At 38.4% G+C, this 24,059-nt stretch overlaps 1 protein-coding gene across 1 annotated transcript in view; it reads left to right on the forward strand.

The window, feature by feature from the left end:
- The window catches only part of LOC121372402 (E3 ubiquitin-protein ligase rnf213-alpha-like), a 46,089-nt gene extending 23,000 nt beyond the window's left edge, over positions 1 to 23,089 (forward strand). Inside the window, exons 9-15 of the mRNA XM_041498708.1 lie at positions 3,803 to 3,885; positions 9,095 to 9,228; positions 9,566 to 9,658; positions 12,194 to 12,379; positions 13,147 to 13,307; positions 22,511 to 22,733; positions 23,021 to 23,089. Coding sequence (XP_041354642.1) covers positions 3,803 to 3,885; positions 9,095 to 9,228; positions 9,566 to 9,658; positions 12,194 to 12,379; positions 13,147 to 13,307; positions 22,511 to 22,733; positions 23,021 to 23,089 — 949 coding nt within the window. The remainder of the gene's footprint in view (positions 1 to 3,802; positions 3,886 to 9,094; positions 9,229 to 9,565; positions 9,659 to 12,193; positions 12,380 to 13,146; positions 13,308 to 22,510; positions 22,734 to 23,020) is intronic.
- The last annotated feature ends 970 nt before the right edge of the window (positions 23,090 to 24,059 follow it).

A 24,059-nucleotide genomic window follows, 5' to 3' on the forward strand; every position in this document is an offset into this window, starting at 1 on the left:
GCAGATCGTTCACTATATCCGGTGGCGATGCAAGACAGTCGCTACTTCCGCTGGTTCCGGAAGTCATCCAGTTGCCATCACGTGGTACAGGGTTATAACCCTGATCGTTTTACTACGGTTCATTGTGGATTATCAACTCACTGACGTTCACTGTTTTTACCGCCAGCGTTTCTGACCGATGCTGTCTAGATTGTCTCTGCTGATGTCTCACATCGGGTGGTGTGACGGCCGTGGATTTTAGCCGGTTGGTGTTTGTGTTGCTTCACTTCCATGTAAATCGGGCATATAGCGTAGCGGGTCGCTACGCTGTCGGTGGCTCTTGACTGTTTCTCGGAATCAATGTTTTCAATGTCCTGGTTCCTGCATCACTCTACTACTGTTTCATAAAGTATCATTGCAAGAGTAATTTTGACGCTTCGAGGTCGACTCCAGCTTCGCCGTATCCAGTTGTTTCTGAATCCATGCATTCAGTAATATTTGCTGATCCGGTTACCAGTCGCTCTGAAGTCATCTATTCGCCGATGCGTCACCTCAACCACCAGACATTGTCCGGGCTGTGGTCTCCAGAAGAAGCCGGTCTCGTTGGTCTCCAACGTCCTATCAGACTTTTTATCCCGGCTGTCATCTCCTCAATCAACCGAGTGGATGCTACATCCGGAGGCTTTTCGATGGGTGTGCGAGTGTCTCTGGACACTGAACATCGACCTGTTTGCCACGAAGTTCAACCTTCAACTTCGGGTCTATGTGTCACCAGTTCCAGATCCAGATGCCATCGACCTAAATGCTCTCGCCATCAGCTAGGATCAGATGGGTGCATATGGCTTCCCACAATACTACTGTTGTCTGCTGTTGATCGCACCGATGTACATTCGCTGCCTCTGCCAGAGTGGGTTCATCTGCTGCTGCATCCCACATCTCGGCTCTACCATCCGCAACCATGCTTATGCCGGCTACATGCTTGGATCTTACTGCCATAGGTCTGAAGAAGCAGGGTTTTTCTTCCCAGTCTACAGCGGCAATTCTGACGGCTCATCGATCATCTCCTACTGCGGCATACAATGTCCGATGGTACCTGTGGCAGCAACTCCAGCCTCAGACGGTTCCTGTACCTTGTCTGGCTGATTTCCTGGTGTACCTCCGTACATCTTTGAATCTCAAGGGCTCAACGATTGCGGGTTACGTCTCGGTCTTCGCTACTGTCCGTGATCCTGCTACTGGTACGAAGTTATCTGCTATCTCGGAGATCCATAAGATGATTAATGGGTTTCAATCAGAAGATCAAGTTCATCGCTTCATCCTCCAAAGTGGGTCTTGAATCTGGTTTTGAGGTCCTAGCTTGACTGTGGTACCCTATGAGCCGATGAAAGAGTCCTCCTTGAAAGCTGTTACTTCTTGTTGGGGTTCGCAACAGCTGCTCATGTTTCTGAACTACATGCCTTTTATGTGGACCTGGTTCGGTTTCACCGTGAATGCAAGTCGGTTACCTTGGGGTTCCTCATGAACTTTGTGGCGAAGAATCAGCTTCCTGATCAAATGCCGCGAACGTATGTGGTCCAAGAGTTATCGTCCATCCTGGGTCCGGCTGATACTGAAGTCTTAGCTTTGTGTCCTGTTCGAGCTCTGAACCACTATATTGAAAGGACTCGCTCATTCGCCAGTGCCGTTCGAGGTTGTTCGTTTCTTGTCACCAGACGCACTTAACAGTCGTTACCAAGAATACTGTGGCTCCTTGGATTGGATCTACGATTCTGTTGGCGTACCACACGGCAGGTTTGCTTGCACATTCTGCCTCAAATCTGCATGACCAACGTGCACTGACCACCACCATGTCTTTGCACTGTAACACTCCTATCCAGCACATACTCACTGGCTGTTTCTGAGCGACAGACTCCGTCTTTGTTAACTTTTACCTGAAGGACGTCTCCACTGAGGATGTCGAGGGCTTTCATCATCTGGGTCCTGTGGTGGCTGCACAGACAATGGCCGTCCTCGTCGCCATTGAGGGTTGCTGTTGGATTCTAGGCTGCACACCGAGATGTCCTTCGAATCGACAGCTGAGGACTGCTGAGACATTTGTTCTTTTGCACCTTTCACATACTGGTGCCGGAACATTTGTCTGGATAACATTTTTCTTTGCACAATCTACATTTGGACTAACAGGTTTTTGGTGTACTGGTCAGAAAACACTCAGGGGCCTGTTTAGTTCAGTGTTCTGACGGATGCACCCATACAATGTTGTTGCTCGTTATTTTTAATAACACTCCAATACGTTGGGAGGTTACCTAATACCTGCATCCCTGGTGGCTACGTCTTCCCACCCTGTCAGAACCAGCATATGACGTGGCTTACGTCTCGAGTTCCTGTTGGTTTCTTGGTGTCGGGCTTGCCACTGCTGGCGGATGCCGCCTTTTCCGGTTGTTGTTCCTAACATCACCTGCATTGGGCTGTGACGGGCATCCCTTGGAAGAGGGGTCTTTATGGTTGGCCTAACTCTTCCACTGGTCAGTTTCCATCCAGTCTTGGGGAGATTACAGGAGCTTCTTCAGATTTGGTACCCACCACCACCTGTTGAATGCTGCACTTGTTTGAGGACAGGTAATATTGAAAAGAAATGGAGAAAACTTTTAAGTGTTTTCTCTTTTATAGAGATATTACCTGTCCTCAAGGGTTTATTCCCGCCGAGCCTCCCCACTTCCCGTCATCCGTGCGATGCGCTCAGTGAAAAAGAAGGAAGCTATAGTCACAGGACCGGAACTACAAGGCGGTAGAAGATTTAGGCCATCCCATTATCTGTTGGGATGCTCGGACCAGTCCACTAGCGTGGGGGGGGGGGGGGATGCACTTGTTTGAGGACAGGTAATATCTCTATAAAAGAGAAAACACTTAAAGTTTTCTCCAATTTCACACAAACTCTTTAAGTCCTAGATCGCTGAAACTTGTTTAATAGTTATTCCTATGGATGTTCATCAAAATGCAGGTGAAAATAATTTTAAGTTAATGTAATTGTTTTGAGATGAATGTCATGAATGCAACTATCAGTGACACTGAATACATTTATGGTAAGGAGACATAATTGTGCAGAATTCTTGTTTTGTTTAAGGTAAATCCAAAATTAACTACTGAACATTAATTCTAATTACACACTTCTTACTAGGTGTATGAATCACATTTAGAAGAATCATGTTTATTCAGAATTTCCACAGTAAGACTGCATCTTATTCAACTCTATTTCATCTTTTTCTTCCTTTAAAATATTTCCATGTGAATGTGTATCGATATATATTTCTTTTAAAGGGACATGCACTGAGTTTACAACCATTGTAAAATGTTTCCGACCAATATAGCCTTTTTGATGATGTAACATACAAATTAAATACATTTTCTTACGGAATTTATAATATCAGTATTTGTTGACCTAATGCTTGTAGTAGCCCAAACCAGATTTTACCTCCCAATAAAATATATATCACAAATTAAAGTAAAAACTGAGTGTTACAAACATTAGTATACGACTGCAAACACATTTGATATACAGACACTGTTATTCTAAACAAGAAAATGTATTTAGTATAAAGTAGTAGTCGTCAACAAGGCTCTGTTATCGCAAACATCTTACAATGGCTGCAAACTCTGAACAGTCTCTTTAAAGTATTTGGAATCAATCTTGTATTTTACAATATCAAAGAAGTTTGATCAGGACTATTTCTATTAATGTTAATCTCTGTGTGTTACATGCAGCTGCAAGAGGCATAAAAGTTCAGAATTGTAAGCAAAAGGCCTGATTTTTGTGATTTCATTTCAGACATTCTGATGAGTTGATACAAAGACTTGAAAAAGCTGGTCTTGGTTACCATGTTGATGCAGAAAAAACAACAGACAAGCTTGGTAACAATTTTAGTTTTATTAAATACTGTAAAATACTTTATTTTCAAGGGGTGTATTTTTTGCACTAAATAAAAATCACTATGTTTGCAGAATTAATATTTCTCGCATCCTTGATTAAACCCAATTTTTTTTTACAAATATTATTTATTAATAAATCCTGTTTCCACAGTCAATGCATAAGCAATATTAACTGTCGATATCTTGTAACATGATTAATTAGTCCCGAATGGGTTATCAATTAAGAATAAGGCCCAAAAATTGATTAATTGTGCCGGCATTCTACCAGATCAGATGATGTTAAACACCTCCCACAGTTTGGCATCAATCCCCATTGGTGGGCCCATTGGGCTATTTCTCGTTCCAGCCATTACACCATGACTGGTATATCAAAGGCTGTGATATGTGCTATTCTGTCTGTGGGATGGTGCATGTAAAAGATCCCTTGCTACTAATGAAAAATGTAGCAGGTTTCTTCTCTAAGACTATATGTCAGAATTACGAATTGTTTGACATCCAGTAGCCAATGATTAATAAATCAATGTGCTCTAGGGGTGCCGTTAAACGAAACAAACTAACTGTCAACCAAGCGATTTTGAAGAAATAAAGGTCTTTCTTAAACGGGTGAGTGATTGATACAGTAAATAAAGATTCAATCTCTGACAAGCTGGTAATTAACTGGGACCAGACTGGTGTATCACCCATTTTGGGGTTAATTGAACCATGGAAGAGAGAGGTGTTAAACAGGTGACAATATCGGGTGTTGACGACAAACGACAGATCACTGTTTTGTCAGCAATCACTAAAAGTGGACATATTACCACCCAAAGTAATCAATGCCTAAAAACAGACCGATGTCATCCAAACATATATTTTTCCCACTGACTGATGTCACCCACACGAAAACCCACCTGAGTAATGAATCGACCATGCTGCCATACATCGAGAATGTCATCGACCCGCAAACAACTTTGGCTGCCAAGTGATCAAAAAGTTTTATGTCTTTTTGACGTTTTTAAAGCTCACAGAAATCAAAATTCAATAGATCAGCGAACTTTATTCCATGTACGAATATCATTCATCAATCATCAATGCATATCTTGTGTTGTTATAAAAGTCAACTGTTATGGAAAGTTTTTTAAAAACAAATTGGGGGGGGGGGGGGGCAGCAAGATTATATATCTCCCAATTTTTGGCACCATATGATCTCAATATATTATAATTACACTCTGAAAGCTAACAATTTTTTCAATGATTAATATGATTATAATGTACAATTTGTATGTATCACTTCAGAATCTATAATACATTATGGAAAACTTAAATTAATCATGTTAATCTGATTTAGTGTGCATCAGCATTACTACATGCATGACCGGCCTCGGTGGCGTCGTGGTTAGGTCATCGGTCTACAGGCTGGTATGTACTGGGTTCGGATCCCAGTCGAGGCATGGGATTTTTAATCCAGATACCGACTCCAAACCCTGAGTGAGGCTCAATGGGTAGGTGTAAACCACTTGCACCGACCAGTGATCCATAACTGGTTCAACAAAGGCCATGGTTTGTGCTATCCTGCCTGTGGGAAATGCAAATAAAAGATCCCTTGCTGCTAATCGGAAAGAGTAGCCCATGTAGTGGCAACAGTGGGTTTCCTCTCAAAATCTGTGTGGTCCTTAACCATATGTCTGATGCCATATAACCGTAAATAAAATGTGTTGAGTGCGTCGTTAAATAAAACATATTTCTTTCTTTTACTACATGCATGTAAATATGTACATATTGATAATACAATGTACAATAATTTGAAATAACTATAACGTGACTGTTACATACTATGTAAGATTCATATTATTTTGGATAGAGCAGAAAATATGGGAACATAAAAAATGTTAAAGTGTTTTCTCAATAATACCACTTTTTTATTTAACACATTCGTTTTCCCAGTATGAGCATGAATAATGTTGGTATGTACTGTTTCAGTCCTACTTTTTCCTTCTGTTTTCCTACTTTTGTCCTACTTTTTCTATATTTTCATTCCTAACTTTTTTCGTAAGGGTGTGCTGGTCAGCCTGTAGTAGTTGCATGCTGTCATTATCGGATCATCTACAATAATTAACTGGTCACGATCTGTTGGGTTTAATTTTTTATGGGATCTTAAAATTCAAGAATAACGTGAAAATAAAGTATTTTACAGTAGTCTGTATTTATGTAGCTTGTAATTCCCATAAATGAATTGTGTTCCAGTTGTTTTCAGGGTTGAAAATTAGCAGTCTTTGTTGGCTAAGGGCGACTAAAATGTTTACAAAGGTAGTCATTTTGGCAACCATCCATTTTAGTGTCTGGCGAGTATGGTACTAGTTAAAAAACACACACGCTGATACTGAATCGAAATGTGACAAAACATACTGCGTCTGTATTGGAGCAAATTACAGATATGGCAGCAGAAGACCTAGAACATGTTCTATATTTTGACAGCACCAACATAATGAATAAAGATAAAAATCATATAAAAACATTAATTTATTAAGTTTTAAACCCATATCATCTGAAATAGCATTTTATTGGAGTTAAAAGTGCAGTGTAAATTAAAACAAAAATTCTTTACAAATTACCATCAAACTACATAGGTTGACGTCTTTTTTTGGTGATACAAGTTTTAAGGCAGTTGATGGAACATCCAAGGTAATCTAAATGACACAACCGTAATACATGATCAGGACCATATCTCTGCACAAAGCAGAGTCGAATGGGCATTTGGCAAAACAGTGGATGATTCCATGGATCTCTATCTAGGAGAACAGCCACTCCGGAGGAAATCATTTGCTAGTAATTTCACCCCTCTTGTATCACCACAAAGTTTATTCCATCCCTCTTGCATCGCCACAAAGAGGAAAACCACTCCCAGACTAGTTTACTATAGCACGCGCAGTTCTACATTTAGTCTGTTTCTACTGCATTATCTTTTACCCTGTATTGAAAATGAGATTTAATATATTTAATTTAATGGTACTTTGTAAACAAACATGTTCATTTATACTGGATTTCTTTTTCAATTTTTTTATTTTATTTGAGTTTGCATGGGTTTAAAACTTAACATATTTTTATATCAATTTTAATTTTATTCATTATGAAGTTAAACGTCAGTTCATTGGTTTTCTTTAACGCAAATGGTTATTATTCAACAAAAAACACAATAGTTTTAATTTTACCTGTGCAGTTAAATTCCAGTGTGATAATTGGAGGGCTATAGTTGAATTTGAGAAGGGCCAGTAAGATTTTTCTTCAACTGGCCCTGTTGGCGACCTTGGTTTTCATGTTAATTTTCAACCCTGTGTTTTATAAATGTATTAGAATTTTAATCTTTGTTTTAATAGCGTGTGACACATAATTTGCTGGACTATTCAACAGTTAGTGTGTCTCGCCTACAATAAATTGTTTTTCAGTTCTGTTTTATAAATATATTAGAATTTTAATATTTGTTTTTGTTTTAATAATGTGGGACATAGAAATAAATGCATAATATTATTAATGCGAATAACACAAAATAAAATTTTTTGCATTAATATTATGACTACATTAATTTTAGGAGCTACAGTATTCACTATATAATGGCAGAGCATATTAGGAATTTATCATATATATATATCGATTGGAATGAATACCATATCATACATATACATGCACATGGTAGTGTGATGGGAGTGGTTTGGGCGAACAATTTTCCCCGTGTCACTGAACTTTACCTTATTTAAGCCCGTGGGCAAATCTACTTTGCATTCATTTTTTTGGAATTAAAATCATTACATCATTGGTAATATAGTCACAGTTAAAACAGAATGCAATCAAGTGTTCGTCAGTAAAATGTTAACAATTTAAAATGACAGAAAACTAAATGATGTTCACAGTTTGTATTATTAGTATTTTTAAAATAATTATATAGCATAAAAAAACACTGTTACGATTTTTAATAACGTTAAACAATAAATGGGAAAAAAAACTCACTTTATCTTCTTTTTTTTGGGGGGGGGGAGGGGGGCATGTCTCGACCCCCACTATAAGCTATAAGCTTCCCCCGCCACAGTGTATAGACCCTCCTTGTTAAATTCCCATTTGCATCACATGAGTCTGCTTTAATATATACATTGTACAACATGTTAAGATACAATGTTATTTAGAAACATAATTATGTTATTTAAACCAGTTAAGTTCAACCAGGCAGATTTCAACCATACTTAGTACGAATTATCCTCTCATGGCTCTAAATAAGTATTGTTATTTTGCACACCACTTTGAAATCCAAGATAGCCACCCTGGCCTCTGACCAAAACATTTTTGACTTCTCAAGTTCCATCAGGCACCTAAGTGTTGTTGTTTTTCAGGATGATTCAAAACCCAAGATGGCTGTCATGTTTCACCATGCAGATTTCACTCATGGTCCTGACTTTTCACGATGATTCAAAATATAATATGGCTGCCCTATAGCCTCTGATTTGCTGAGAGATTTTCGACTTGTTTTCAAGTTCCCCCATGTAAATTTCAACCACCGCTGGTACAAATGATCCTCTGATTACCAGTTCAAATCTTCATTTATTCCCTAATTATGTCGCATGTTAAAATTAGAATTCACAAAAATTCAAGGCATATGATGTAATAAAAGTAAATCATGTATTGGTTCGGGTTAAAATACATACGTATTGTTTATTTGCTATGTTAATGTCAAATTAGCTGCAATCCAAAAGACCATTTCTGATAAATAATTGTTACTATATGAGGGTGGGGTGTAGCCCATATTGTATGGTAAAGCATGGTCGGTCTAAGATCGATCCCCATCAGTGGGTCTATTGGGCTTTTTCTTGTTCTACTCCGGGCACCACAACTTGTATATCATGTTTTGTCCTGTCTGTGATATGGGGCATAACGAAACATCTCATGCTACTAATGGAAAAATGTAGCGAGTTTCCTCTTTAAGACAATATGTCAAAATTACCAAATATTTTACATCCAATAGCCGATGATTAATAAATCAATGTGCTCTACAAAACAAACTGACTAATTATTACTATGGTTCACTTTTCAAAGGTATAGCTAGTTTAATACCAGGTGAGCTATTCAGTTCCCATAGGCCTCTTCTTACTCATTATATGCATAACAGTTTATTCAGTTCCCATAGGCCTCTTGTTACTCATTATATGCATAACGGTTTACATTTTAGGTCGTGTTCCAATGCGTCGACTTGTTTACCGGGTCCAGCCATTGCCACAGAGCATGCTGCCACTAGTCTGGGATTTTGGACAACTGAACACGACGGTGGAAGAGCTGTACATCAGACAAATGGTCAACCATTATGTGAGTCAAATTTTATCATGATTGAAATATTGGTAAAATTTACACACCACAAATCTAATTTTCTAAAGGTTCAGTTATGTTACTTGCTGAGATCATCATTTGTTGTTGCCCATATGGCTAAAAATAAGTGATGCCATATTTAAAAAAAACTACACATATAATGAAAATCATGTCTGATATACCTTTTTTAAGCCATTTAGAACCTGTTTGGGTCAGGCAAAATGAGATTATGGTGCTGATCAAGAAGTGTGTCATTTACAGCATTACAGTATACTTTTGGGACAAGCTTCAAGTCCCACTTACATGTATACCACCTTTTTATTTTTGTTTTTCACAGGTTAACAGTGGCATATTACCACAAGTGTTGAAGCTTGTTGACGTTATCAGCTCAGTCTTGATACAGTCACAAAGTTTTATGAGGAAACAAAAGGTTAGTATGTTACCTTTAAAATCGGGGAGGAATTGAAAAGAGATACATAGGTGAAATTTTTCAAAAACAGTATATTTGCCATAGTTATTATAAATGCTATTTCCAGTTCTATGTTTATTTCCAGCTAGTGCCATGTGCAAAATTATTGGAAATATGAATTAGTGAATGCACGCGGTATTGGTTTTAAATCACTACACCTGTGTCTTAACTTGGTATGCAATACATTTTCACTTCTATTACTAAATGAATAGTATGGTGCAACGCATGGGACATAAGTTTTATTGCCTTTTTAAATGAAGATATGTTTCAACAATTTCTAATTTCAGCTCTTAGGTTGTTCCAAAGTTTTATTGTTGAATGGATAAATGACAATTGAAGTAATTTAGCTCTAGCAGGGGGTAATGAAATATCATTTCAGTTTCTCGGCATGTAAGCTAGGGACTCTTTGTTCAGCTGCTTATGGGATACTGTGTATCATATCATCAGGAGGCATATACATTTCATTATTTTAAACATTGTACACAGCTTTTGAATTTAGTAAGTGTTGCTAATCCAGTTTCATAGACTTCAGAGACTTTATAGATGCAAATTTAGGCAAACCCGTGATTAATCTGGCGGCTTCTAATTGTACTTTATCATTATTGTCTTCCTCGACTAAAGAACACACTCCCATACTTCCGATGCATATTCTAATATCGGACCGATAAAAGTTAAATTTGTTTTAAATAATGTTTGTCAATTTAATAAATATTTGTATTTCCTCAGTACAAAAACCATTACTGAAGCCAATTTACAAATATTATTAATATGTATTGTTGTCTTGTTATTTTCTGAAAAGGTTCAATCTAAATGTTTATGAGTTTCTGTTTTGTTTAATGTTTTAGTTCCAAATACAAGGTTAGGTTTTATAGCTGTTAGATTGCTTTTGTAAAAAGTACAATGCTAGTTTTATCTGAATTGAAAGACACAAGCCATTTTCTTTACCATTCATGAAGCTTCAACAAGTTTGAGTTAAGGTTGTTTTCTATGAAAGAGATGTCATTAGATGAAGATGTTACGTTAGTATCATCAGCAAATAGTCTCATTACACAGTTTAGGTTATCTGCAATATTCAGGGTTTATATAAAATACAAACCAGTTTTATACAAGCATGATGCATGGCCAACTGCTTGCTACACCTATGGTCAGTATAAGCCCAGTTACATGGAATGGAATGGAAAAGGTGCACATTCAAAGCAAGCTGTTGTAGCGCATGCCTATCTAGTGCTAGAGATAAAAATAGACTGCTAGGAGCTGCAGGTAACCCAGCTGGGTGCTCATCCAGAGATAGAGGTCAAGTATGCATGCTTGTAAGCTTACAGTGCAAGTTCATTGGCTAATCTAGTCACATGATCTTCTGGTCCCTGGGAGCTAGTGCCAGGCTCTTGTTGTTGCATTGTTCTTGTAGCTACTGTAGATCAAGACATTCACAACTCTCTGATTACAGTATTTTGTTAACCACCACCCCACCACACTCCAACATCAAGAGTGATGATAGAGAAAGTTTTTTTTATAATTTTGATGTATTACCTAAATATAATAATTAATTCACAAATTTCTGTTAATAGGCAGGTTTACAAAATTGAAACTATACTGGAATATTTTGTTTATATACATGTATGCAATCGGTATGATTCAGCAGACTAGTTAATTGGGCATCTTTCGCCCCAAGTGGTCTGTATAAGATAACATAGATACTAATTCTATGGATAAATATGTAACTTCTTAAAAATATATATTTTACAAATAATAATGCCCATAAAGCTCCCACCAAATGGGCAGTAATTAAAATGTACATGGATGCAGCCCATGAAGCTCCCGCTGAATGTGTTTACAATGCATTCTCAGTTATCAGCCTTACTACTCGAACACTATACTGCTCAACAGGGAGTCAGTGGATTATCTGGTGTCATCAAGGACAATACCACCCCATGAAGCTCCCGCCTAATGGGTAGCTCCCTAAAGTCGACATGGGAGTCGGTTTTGTTATGACAATATACCACCCCATGAAGCTCCCGCCTAATGGGTAGCTCCCTAAAGTCGACAAGGTTTTATTCTTGACATCATAAAGGAGTTCACCACCCCATGAAGCTCCCGCCTAATGGGTAGCTCCCTGTCCTGGTATAATACAATAATTATAGTAGCTGCTGAATCATCCCCCAAGTCCCAAGAAAGTAGTTTGTATAGTATATTGTTGTTTATTGTATTGTTTGGCCATTATGATATATATGTATGTATTGCATATTTATAGTGATGATGTTTAAAGTAAACTTATCTGTATGCCATTATAAATGATAGCTGATATATGTATGAATCAGAATAGAGTTTATTATTTACAACTACATGTACCTGTTGTGTATAAACACTAATTTAAATGGTCCTAATACTGAACCTTGAGGTACACTGGCAGTATTTAAGGTGTCAACTTACACAAAATCGGGCAATGTATCTCACTTGTGTTCTGAAGATTATGATAGGAATTCTTGGATATTTTAGGATGAGGCCAGTTTTGTGAGTCTGCGAGATGTTGAACGAGTCCTGAAGGTTATGTCTTGGTTTTACGAACAATCTCAGGACAACCGAACTCTGTTTAACATTATGGAACATGAGAAAATACAGCAGGATGAAGAAAGTGAGATTTTTTATGATGTGTCGGAGGAGGTAGAGGAGATATGTGAAAGGGTAAGTCTTTAGTAGTTGTTAATGGTTGGATGTAGCTTTGTGCAGTGGCAGATTCAGGATTTTAATAAGAGGGGGGTCTCAAAATTCTAAAAAGAGCAAGCTTGGGTTTCCCAAAGATAGTGAGATCCATAGATTGGCATGCTCTGTGAAAAGGTTTGAAATAAAGATACTCAGAGGCGTTTTCAGGGCAGTTTAGTGGTGTGGTTGATAAATTTTAAAATAAAAAATCCATTAAAAAGGGCAAATATAGTCTTCGGGAGTCACACGACACCTGTCATTCCCCTCTGGGTCTGCCAATGTAGTGGTAGAGCAGTCAACCTGAGGTGGGATAAGTCATAGGATCACCACCTTTGTACCTAGCTTTCATGTGTTTATCCCATTCCGACTAATCCCCAATGACTGGTATATATGTTTCTAGGAAAGTGTAGCGGCGGATCCAGGAAATATTGGGGGATAACTAAGTGAATAATGGCACATGGACTAACTCACGAAAAGGGCAACCCTATGGTACCATCCTTTGGAACCTCTGGAATGCACATAAAGATCTGGTAGAGGTAGCATATATATCGAAGCAACAGGTTCCATCTCTCTCTATCTTAATAAGTATTCAAATAACCTTATGTTAGATACTAATTAGCTATATTTTAAATTTTGATGATATCATAGTTGTGTGTATGTATGTAGCATTAATTGTGAATGTCTTAATGTTTTAAATAAAATCAGAGATGCACAGTTGTTTTCTAATTAATCCTTTGTTGTTATTTCAGTGGCCAGATGATTTGACCAAGTCACTAATTTTGGCTCTTGGTGTCTGTTACCGAGCTTCTCTGAGAAGTAGAAATGACTATGATTCCCATGTAACACAGTTTTTCCAAAACCCATGCAGTCTTCCTGGTGGAGTGAAACAATTTGTTGATGTCATCACAAGGTTAGTATCTCAGCACAAAATTGGATATATATATAGATAGAGAGAGAGAGAGAGAGGTTAATACCAGAGTGTTTTTTTTGTATCATCAATATCATATATTAGGAATAAAAATTGTATTATGTGAGTATAATATAACATAATATATATATCATATAATCTCAAGCTTAAAACATAACAACTCATTGGGCAAATTATTATTTATTTCTACAGTGATTAATTATTTGCATATCACATGACACTACGACATCATATTATTTATGTACATACTATATTTTTACCTCCTGGCATCTCAGAAACACACACATGTATACATTTGTTATATTTGTAATTCAGCATGTGGGGAGGGTTAACCCCCATTAACCCTTTCCGACTATGGAACGGGAAATTCAGTTTAAAAAAAATCACTGTTCAGACTACAGAATGGGAAATCCCATTGTGTGTTTTCAGTTTGTATTTACGACTAAATTTGTCACAGGTTGACATGCACAATAGAGGCAGTGCTAACAACAACATCCTGTAGAGGTTTTACATGGTTTGCTGTGAGAATGTGCTCATTTATTCGGAACCTTACAGCCTATTTGGTATAATTTTTCTGTTAACTGCAATGGCGTCCATTTTCAATAATACGACCTTCACAGAAAATTACTGCGATAGTGATGTTTTATCGGAATGTAAGAGTGATAATTCCGATGGAATTCCACTAGCTGAAATACTATCAAAAATTCAAGATGACATACTACTTTCGAGATTTGCATGTGGTCGGAGAGATTTTCTAAATGGGTTTATTCATTTACACATTTTCATAGAAATATGGTATGTTTTTATAACCAGTAATGATGGTAGATCTTAATTAGGGGATAATAACATTGTGTTTCGTTGTTAACTATAAGGATTTATCACAAAATATGGATTTAGGGACGAGACGAAGTCAGGTCCCTAAATCCACACATTTTGTGATAAATCCTTATAGTTAACAACGAAACACAGTGATATTATCACTATTCTAATACTACACCTATTAGGGGTATCTGTAAGACATTTTATTGTGTTTTTATTAAAGACATCTCACAAATATTAAAAACCTAATTATCTATTCTCCTTATTTACGATATTCAAAGTATGACGTAATATTTTTTTTCCGTTCTCTTCACATGATGTCACTGACTTAAGAGTGAACCAAATGGCAAATTTATCAGCATTGTAGTCTGTCTTTTGAACATGATTTATTGTAATAAAGAATACACTAAAAGAAATATTTTCGTTGGCTGTTAATTTCTGTTGCAAGACATATGAATATGATTAGACTTTACATTTGTGAGCGGTGTTTCAACCTCATATTGAATTATTTCGAGGAATTCGCCTGGTTTAATTTTGTACAAAAACCACGTTGATAGGGTAGGTCTACAACTTGCTAACATATTTTCACTATAAATACATAAAATAATATGCATTTACTAAAGGGCAAGTATTATTTTCAAACATTTTTTTCAGAATTGTGCGATATTTTAAAGCAGTTAATATTGTTTAAAATTGCATTTAATAAATTCAAGTCATTTTCATCTTTTCTTTATCAATTTTATTGTCCCAAAAAGTATGTTCCAAACAAAAATAAGGTTGTGATATATTATTTCTGATTGCACCCTTTTGAGAACACAAACTAGAAGAGCAGACCACAAGACACATGCTGGTGAAAGCTGCGATCGATCGGTGCGAGTGCAAATAATTTTTACATGCTCATATACCACTAGAGTTTCGAGCATGTCCGTCCCGGGGCCTGTCTCAGGATAGCCAGGGGCTTGTCCCGAGATAGAAAAAAATTAAGTGGACAATTTTGAAATTTACATCCAAAAATTAAATAGTGGGCCTTTAAAATTTTGATGCGCATCTCTAATTAATATAATTAATAAAGAATATTCTACTCATTAAATTTGGTCGCTAGATTAGATCGGGTGGTCAAAAAGAAATTATATAAGATCGGTAGCCTGACTCGGGATAATCGATCAGTGACCGGACCTTACTTGCGGTGGGTGGGTGGGTGCACGTTCATTGCTGCTAATGAAGTTTTAAAAGTTACAATGGCACGAAATAATAACAAAACAGTACCAATAACATCATTTTCATCTGAAGTTAGTAATTTTGTTGAATTTTATTTATATCGACGTTTAAATATAATGGAAAGAAAGAAGTGTTTTATTTAACGACGCATTCAACACATTTTATTTACGGTTATATGGCATCAGACATATGGTTACGGACCACACAGATTTTTTTAGAGGAAACCCGCTGTTGTCACATGGGCTACTCTTTTATGACAGGCAGCAAGGGATCTTTTATTTGCGCTTCCCACAGGCAGGATAGCACAAACCATGGCCTTTGTTGAACCAGTTATGGATCACTGGTCGGTGCAAGTGGTTTACACCTACCCATTGAGCCTTGCGGAGCACTCACTCAGGGTTTGGAGTCGGTATCTGGATTAAAAATTCCATGCCTCGACTGGGATCCGAACCCAGTACCTACCAGCCTGTAGACCGATGGCCTGCCACGACGCCACCTAGGCCGGTCACAAATATAATGGAAGACACAGAATTAATATACTAACGAAAACACCACACATGAGGCTAAGTTATAGCATATTGGACGAGTTCTTGGAATTTTATTATTGTGATAAATCCTGGTTGGCCATGACAGCATACATCTATCATCCGATTTATCAAGAAAATTAACCAATGGAAAAAAGGCTTACATGAAAGCTGTATTAGAATTTAATGTTTATCTTCAAGGACTGTTTTGTTTTTGTAATGTTGATTTAGTAGACTGCTTTTCCAAGATAAAGCTTAATGCTTAAACCAATTTATTAGTTCATTTACCTGTACTTTTTAAAATGTTATTTATTACTGACTATAAACTGTGTACCTAATGGAGTATTCTCACTATATGACTTGTTGTAATGACTTGTAGCATGTGATTTGTAGTACTTACTCTGTTTTAGCTCCACTATGATGTTCATCAGTGGAGCTTTTCTAATGTCAATTTGTCCGTTGTTTTCTTTGATGTCTTATCTTCTTCAGTTTTGATTGAATTGTTCTGAAATTGACACAGTGATCCTCTGGGGCACCCACCACAAACTACTTGAAAGATATTTTGGAACTTTTGTATTTTTATTAAATGTTTTTAAAATGTAAATTAAAAATCTTCTCCTAGAGTTTTGATTGTATATAGTTCTGAAAATTGGTACTATGATTCTCTTTGGTATACTTCTCAACTGATAAGAGATATTTAGGAAATTTAGAATTTATATTAAATTTTAAAATTTTATCTTTAATTGAATAGTTCTGAAACTTGGTACTATGATTCTCTGGGGATGTCTTCACAAACTAATAGAGATATTTGTTTTGGAATTTAAAATTTTTAAAATTTAATATTGAAACATTTTTAAAGCAACTTAATACAGGGATATTTCAAGGTGATCTTTACAAATTAATTAATTATCTACTACTAAATAGCTAGGCCGCTTTAATTTCCACTACTTCTCATGCTATATTACTTGTAGTTTGCATCTAAAGTCAATCATCGGGGTTTATTAAGCAAACATAATGTAAGGGTCAGCTTCTTGCTACATCAAAGGTCAGTGCTAGCAGGTCAGGTCATAGGATTTTACGCGCACATTTAGAACAAGCTGTTGTAGCACATGCCTGTCTTGGGTGCAAGTGCTGTCCAGGACAGAAAAAGGGTAGGGGTGAGTGTGAGAGGGGACCACCCACACTGGCAAGTGCAAGGGAGCACTAGCAGCCCATCCAAGGTCGGTAGCGGGCGGGGGCCACAGGGCTCGAAACTCGTCAAAAAATATGGTGGCCCAAAAAATAATAATGGATGTTGGCAAATTATGGTAAGAGAACCACGAGCAAAATTTTAATGTGGAATACAAATATTAATAGTGGCTTATATATTATAGCTCTAAAGAAGATCGCCCCCATAATATTATTTGGGCGAATAACACCTTTATTTTTTAATATTTAAGTCGCCCAAATGGGATATTGGTCACATTTGGCGACCTGGCCACAGGCCGTTTCGAGCCCTGGAGCCGGTGCAAACAGGTCAGGTCAGGTCGTAGGTTTTAACGTGCACATTCAGAACAAGATGTTGCACACGCCTGTCATGGGTGCAGGTGTCGACTTCAATCAGCTCCTCCGTCCAGGACAGGAAAAGGGTTTGGGGTGGTTTGGAGATGAGGTAACCCATGCTGGCATGTGCAAGGGAGCACAAGCAGCCCAACCATGGTCGTTAGCTGGCGAGGGTTGGTTTTGGTGCTATTGAATGTCCCGTAGGATTAAAACCAAATAGAAAATGTTACATAATTTCTTGAAGGTAATTTTGAATCATAATTTAGAATATTTCTTCAAAATTGAAAATGGAGCTAATTGGTTGATTTAACTTAGTAGATCAAAAGGTATCTCCTTGCTGGAACCTTTTGGGATTGGGTAGAGTAAGCCAGTATTCTTTTGTCCAACTCCCTCTGGGTGCTAGTGCAAGTGCATATTAGGGAGCCAGTTTCTTTTGCCTGGCTCGATCCCCATGGAATGTAGTGCAGTGGTGCTGGGCCATTATCAGCACAAACCCATTGATTACACATATGTATATACACATGTATACAGGCAAGCCCATGTACACTGCTAGAGATAAAAATAGCATCCAGATATAGTTAGAGAATGGGAATGGGAACTGTATTAACGCGCCCATATCCAATGAAGGTTCAGGCACCCCACCCCGGACTTAGCCTCTGACTTCGCCAGTGACCAATTCCTGGATGGGAGGGGGAAGGGTAAGTTTGATGTGGGTGGAATTTGGAAAAAGTTAACAAAGTTGAGAATAACTATGTCCAGTTAAAATTAAGGTCAAACAAATTTTTTTAATGCTCATCCAGAAATGAAGGTGATTAGAGCAATTTAGATGGACTGCCAAAAATAAATGGTGACAGACTATTTACAAAAAAATAAACAAAGTTTTTGAGATGGCGGCCAAAAAGGTTTAAAGTCTGACTAAGTCCATACTCACGGAGGCAAAGGAAGTTGGTGGTGAGGATGACGTCACGGAGACCCGATAAAGTTGGTGATGTCCAGTTGCGGGAGGTACTGCCGGTATGAGGATGTTGCTAATATTTTTGGCGATTGGGCAGTAGTCTTTCCCCGCTATGGTCTTGATAACACGATGGATGGTCAGGTCAGGTCAGGCAAAGTGCGTGTCCCTCCAGCAACGTGACCTTGTGGAGCGCAAAGTCCCCCTCTGCACGGCTTGCTGAAAGCTGTTGGTAGGCCCCGTGCTTAGGTTGGGTGATCAGCTGGCGAACATCTTCAAGGTTGACCTTGATGAGCTGATGTAAACGGCCGGCCTGCAGTGACCACTGCTCAGCTTGTTCCAAGTCCGGTTTCAACGGTAGTGCAGACGGTTGGCGGTTGTTTTCTGCTTTGGAACGGCTGCTTTCCGGGCTGGCGTCTCGACAGGTGTTGTCTGTAAAATCGGCAGCACAGCCGGAAACGCTGAAGTATGGGCCGGTGGAGTGGGTGGCCAATACAGTGTGTCACAGATAGCTGTGTCCAGGTCGTCCGGGTCTGTCATGGGTACTGAAGCAGGATCCGATGGGGCAGGTGCCTTTTCGGTCTTCTTCTTTGTCCTCGTGGTGGCGGCGTTGGGTGGCAAAGCATAAGGAGGCCCTGCCGGCGGTTGCGCATCATGCCCATGACCCGGTGTACGTGACTTTGTACTCCAGTAGAGAGCCGTAAGTCGCAATTAATCCCCCCATGTGGGGGGGGGGGTAATTGCAGAGTGCAGTCACACACGTCTGTACGCAACAGCGTCATGTGTAGAATGCAAGTCGAATGGTATAGTTAGAGTATGCAGGCATGTGACAGGCTGTAAGCTTATACAGTGCAAGTTTATTAGCTAATCTAGTCACATGACCTTCTGGTCCCTGGGATCTAATGCCAAGCTCTTGTTACATTGTACTTGTAGATATTGTTGACCAAGACATTTATAACTCTCTAATTAACAGAACTTTGTTAATTCTCAGAACTTTTAAAATGTGAAAAGTTTGCTAATGGAGTACTGAAAATTTGTAGGAACATGGATACAGAACAATTAATCAAGAGAACATGTGTATGTTCTACCAAAAACCCTAGGATTCTTCTATAAAGAAAATAAAGACATTAGAGCCCTTTGTATATGCAGACATGTTGCAGCAATTTGCAAAATGTTCAGAATCTGTTAAACACAATTATTTGTGAGTTATTGTAATAATTTGTACATAGGTGCATTATGGGTGAAATTTACGCAGGATACCATGAAGGATCTTAACATATGTTATAACAATGCATACTGATGGATGATCAGACGACGACCATACAGGGCCAGCAAGATGTTTGTCAGTCATCGAGTGAAAAACTGGCTCTTTATTTCACTCAATAGCATATATATACTACTCAAAAGAATTTAAGGGTCAAAAATTTATAACCAAATAAGTTTCAGAGTGTATTAGATTGATGATGTAAACTACACCAAATTTTATTTTTATTGTTCCATATTTACAAAAAACCACAAATAAACGTCACTGTATACAAGAAAGTCACATGACATGCTGTCAAAATTGAAGGTTGTCAAACATGGATTTTACACATTAGAACACTCGTTTAATAGTGTGTGAATCCACCCCTGGCACGAATACACTCGACACATCGTTGCCTCATGCTGTTGATCAGACGTCTGAAGAACTCTTGGGGAATGGCCTGCCACTCTGCCATAAGAAGTTGACCCAGATCATGAAGGTTGGCCGGAGGGGCATGGTTATCCCGAACTCTCCTGCCTAATTCGTCCCAGGCGTGCTCTATTGGGGCCAAGTCAGGCGAATATGCTGGCCAATCCATCCTGGCGATACCTTGTTGTCTGAGAAAGTCCGTTACCACCCTGACGCGGTGGGGTCTGGCATTGTCATCCTGCAGAACTGCCCCGCCGCCAATCTGCTGAAGGCCTGGGAGAACCAACGGCCGGAAAATCTCATTCAGATAGCGGATTCCATTCAGATTGCCATCCACCACATAGAGGGGTCCTGTGGTGGATAGAGATGCCGCCCCACACCATGACGCTGCCACTACCGAACCGGTGACGTTGTCTAACATTAACGTCAGCGAAGCGCTTCCCAGGACGTCTGTAGACACGAACCCGACCGTCGTTGAACTGAAGACTAAACCTGGACTCATCAGTGAACATCACTCGACCCCACTGAACACGTTGCCACCGCAGATGAAGCGTGCACCAGTGACGTCTGGCCGTTCTGTGACGTGGTAGGAGTGGTGGTCGATCAGCCTGGCGACGGCAGCATAGATTATTGGCTCTCAGACGATTGCGTGTGGTTTGATCAGACACTCGAGTTCCAGTCGCAGTCCACAGATTGTCACGTAATCGGCGTGCAGTGGTTGTGCGTTGATGTAGAGCCATATTGGTGATGTAGCGGTCCTCTCTATTTGTAGTGCTTCGGGGTCTTCCCGAACGTGGACGATTTCGAACAGAATTCGTTGCTTGGTACCGTTGCCACAGTCGGCCAACGACACTCTGACTGACACCAAGTCTCAGAGCAACATTTCTTTGCGTATTGCCATCCTGAAACCAAGCAATAGCCCTTCCTCGATCTTCGATAGTCAGTTGAAGTCGTACCATTGTCGAATTTGGAGTGTGCACCGTACACGAACGCAAGCTCCAATTATACGGAAATTCAGCATTGGGAACATGGAATACACGTGCAAAGCGTGCAAATGAAGTGCTTTGTGAAAAAGCAAGTTATGGGCAATTAGCAGACCATTCGCTTTCGCCCTAATTTACGTGCAAATGTAAGCATGTTTTCGCCATTAGAACTAGTCGACAGTGTCAATGACAGTGGATTTTAATTCATTTATGGGTTGCTTAGACCCACTTTCGTCAAAATGGAACAATACCATGCGTGACATTATGGTCTAGCTAATATAATTGACATTCAGAAAATAATGTCGGAAATATCGTCTGACCCTTAAATTCTTTTGAGTAGTATATATATATATTCACTGAAAAGCAGAATCAAAGCATACTCAAACAATCTAGCTACTTGCATGCCCACTTACAGTATACAAGTGTGTACGTCAAATCTGTATTTGCATATTACGTAATCAGTTTTGTATGTGATGTTTAATTATGTTCTTTAGATCACTGATCTGAAATAAAAATATATTATTATTATTAATACGGAAACTGGACTTCTTGACATTTAAAAAAATGAGTTTGGGAAAGCTGGGAATTAATCAGCATACCAGTAGGATTATCAAAAATTACACGAAGGAAACTCTACTAGCAGAACATGAACAAAGATGATGAAAGTATTCCAACAGAAAAAGTTTTTCAACATGAGGTGGAATGTGTACATCAATACAGTATAACCATCTGCACAGAGAGAGAGACAGAGAATTCTGTTTCAGCCAAGTGACTTGAACAATGTGACTTGAACAATGTGGCCAGGGTTTGAATTGGACAATGGCACTATGGCAATTGCCATCATGCCCCTTATGTTTGCCTTAAAATCCTCTCAGTTTCAACCCTACCAACGACAATGTATTATTATGTCGAGCCCTTCATATCCCCTCGATATTGCCTTCAGTGCCGCTCAATAAATCAGATTATACATGTAGTCTTGAATGTTATTGTTTATTTTTTTAGGTCCATTTTTCAATTAGGACAATTGCATTTTGTATATCTTGATAGCTGCACATTGTTGACTTTAACAAAGGCAATATGTTTGGATCACCAAATGGTATTATATTCATGACTTTTACATCATTATGCGTAAGATTGTCATATATCAAGCATTTTGCATTTCTGGGAGAGTATATATGTATGAATCGGAATAGAGTAATTATTATTTACAACTACCTGTGTCTGTATATAAATTAGGATTTACCACTTCCCACAAGACAACAAATTATTATTACAAATAACACTGTGAGAAAGCTTCATGAGCTGAGTAATTATTGAATCTCAGTAATAGTATTTTGAGTTCATTCTGTGGAAAATGTTTCTGTATTTATACAACCATATTACAGGTACATTTTATGTGATTGTTTATTTCAAAATAGGAATATTGCACATATAATACATTATTTTCTGATAACATCTTTATTATGTGTTGATAGATGTCAAGATGTTTTCCTTGAAAATGTCCAACTGGAGGAGAACATAGCAAGAAACCAGGCTCTGAAGGAAAATCTCTTCATGATGATCATCTGCATAGAGTTACGCATTCCCCTGTTTCTTGTGGGAAAGCCTGGCAGCTCTAAATCCCTGGCCAAGACCATCGTTTCTGATGCAATGCAAGGCAATGTGGCCAGAGAAGAACTCTTTAAACAGTTGAAGCAAGTGAGTTTACATTATATAAAATATACCTTTTATTTTATTATGTGTATCAAATTTGAAATAAGTTGTCTTTCAAACAAATAAGTTCGAACATAAATATTTGGTTTTGGCTGGCTGGCATTTGGTTACTGGGTTAGCAACATTGTTTTTAATGAGATGAAATATGTCTGTATAAGAAAATATGAGATGTTGCCAATATTGTACACAGCTATGCCATATGGATGTAACAATAAACTGAAAGGGATTGGCAACCTTTCTAGTCCACAGACATATGTTGATTATGTTTCTAGGATCTTCAAGATGCCTTCATAGTCATGGTCACAAGAAAGGACAAGGCAACACCAATTCTGTCAATTTGAAAGACTCGTTGCCTCTCTTTGAACAACTATTGGTCCTTCACAAAATCAGAATCATATTCTCCAGAATTTTATACTTGAAAGTGACAGCACCCTTCAGTATCACCTGAAGACTATAGTTTTAGACACTATGCTACAGAACATCTGGCAAAGCCCAAAACAGACTTCACTGAAAAAAAGAAAGAAAAGGTGTATCTGAATTTGGAATATGCAAACAAGGGAATTGATTCAATCAATCTAGGCGATATACTTAGAAATAAATCAGTCTCCCGAAATGTTCCACCAAATTTCGAATTCCAAGTGCAGTTAACTATTTCTTTCAACACACTGGACATGTCATAACAGGTGATCTTACAATCATTGAAAATCATAACCAAATGTTGGGCCGCTCTAAGGCGGCGAAATATTCCAGTTTCAACCCGTGAATAAACTAAATGTTTAAAAAGTGCCATCTCATTACATGGCTTATCACCTTCTAATAGTTTTCTAGTTGTCCAAATTACCCTTATAGCTTTACTCCACAGAAAAATTCCTAAGTTTGACGCAATGTTGCCAACTTTGTATTTGATCCCAAAGATCATTCATGCCACTATTGTGGCAAATGCCCATTCGACTACATTGTGCAGAGATATTGTCCTGATTAGGTGTCTTGGTTTTGTCATTCAGATTTATTATTTATTGTTCTTTACATTTGCATAAAATGTCTTTCCTCTTGTATATGATGAACATTAAAGTTACTATGATGTTGGGGATGTTTTTGCCCCATGTTTTTATTTTGAAAAATATGCTGGTTTTTCATCACACGGATTAAGCATTTTGGACCTTTTTTGTAGGGGGGCTGGACGTAGCCCAGTGGTAAAGAGCTCGCTTGATGCGCGGTCGGTTTGGGATCGATCCCTGTCGGTGGGCCCATTGGGCTATTTCTCGTTCCAGCCAGTGCACCACGCTGTATATATGAAAGGCGTGGTATGTG

The sequence above is a fragment of the Gigantopelta aegis genome, chromosome 4, assembly GCF_016097555.1.
Source record: "Gigantopelta aegis isolate Gae_Host chromosome 4, Gae_host_genome, whole genome shotgun sequence".
In the NCBI taxonomy this organism is placed as follows: Eukaryota; Metazoa; Mollusca; class Gastropoda; order Neomphalida; family Peltospiridae; genus Gigantopelta; species Gigantopelta aegis.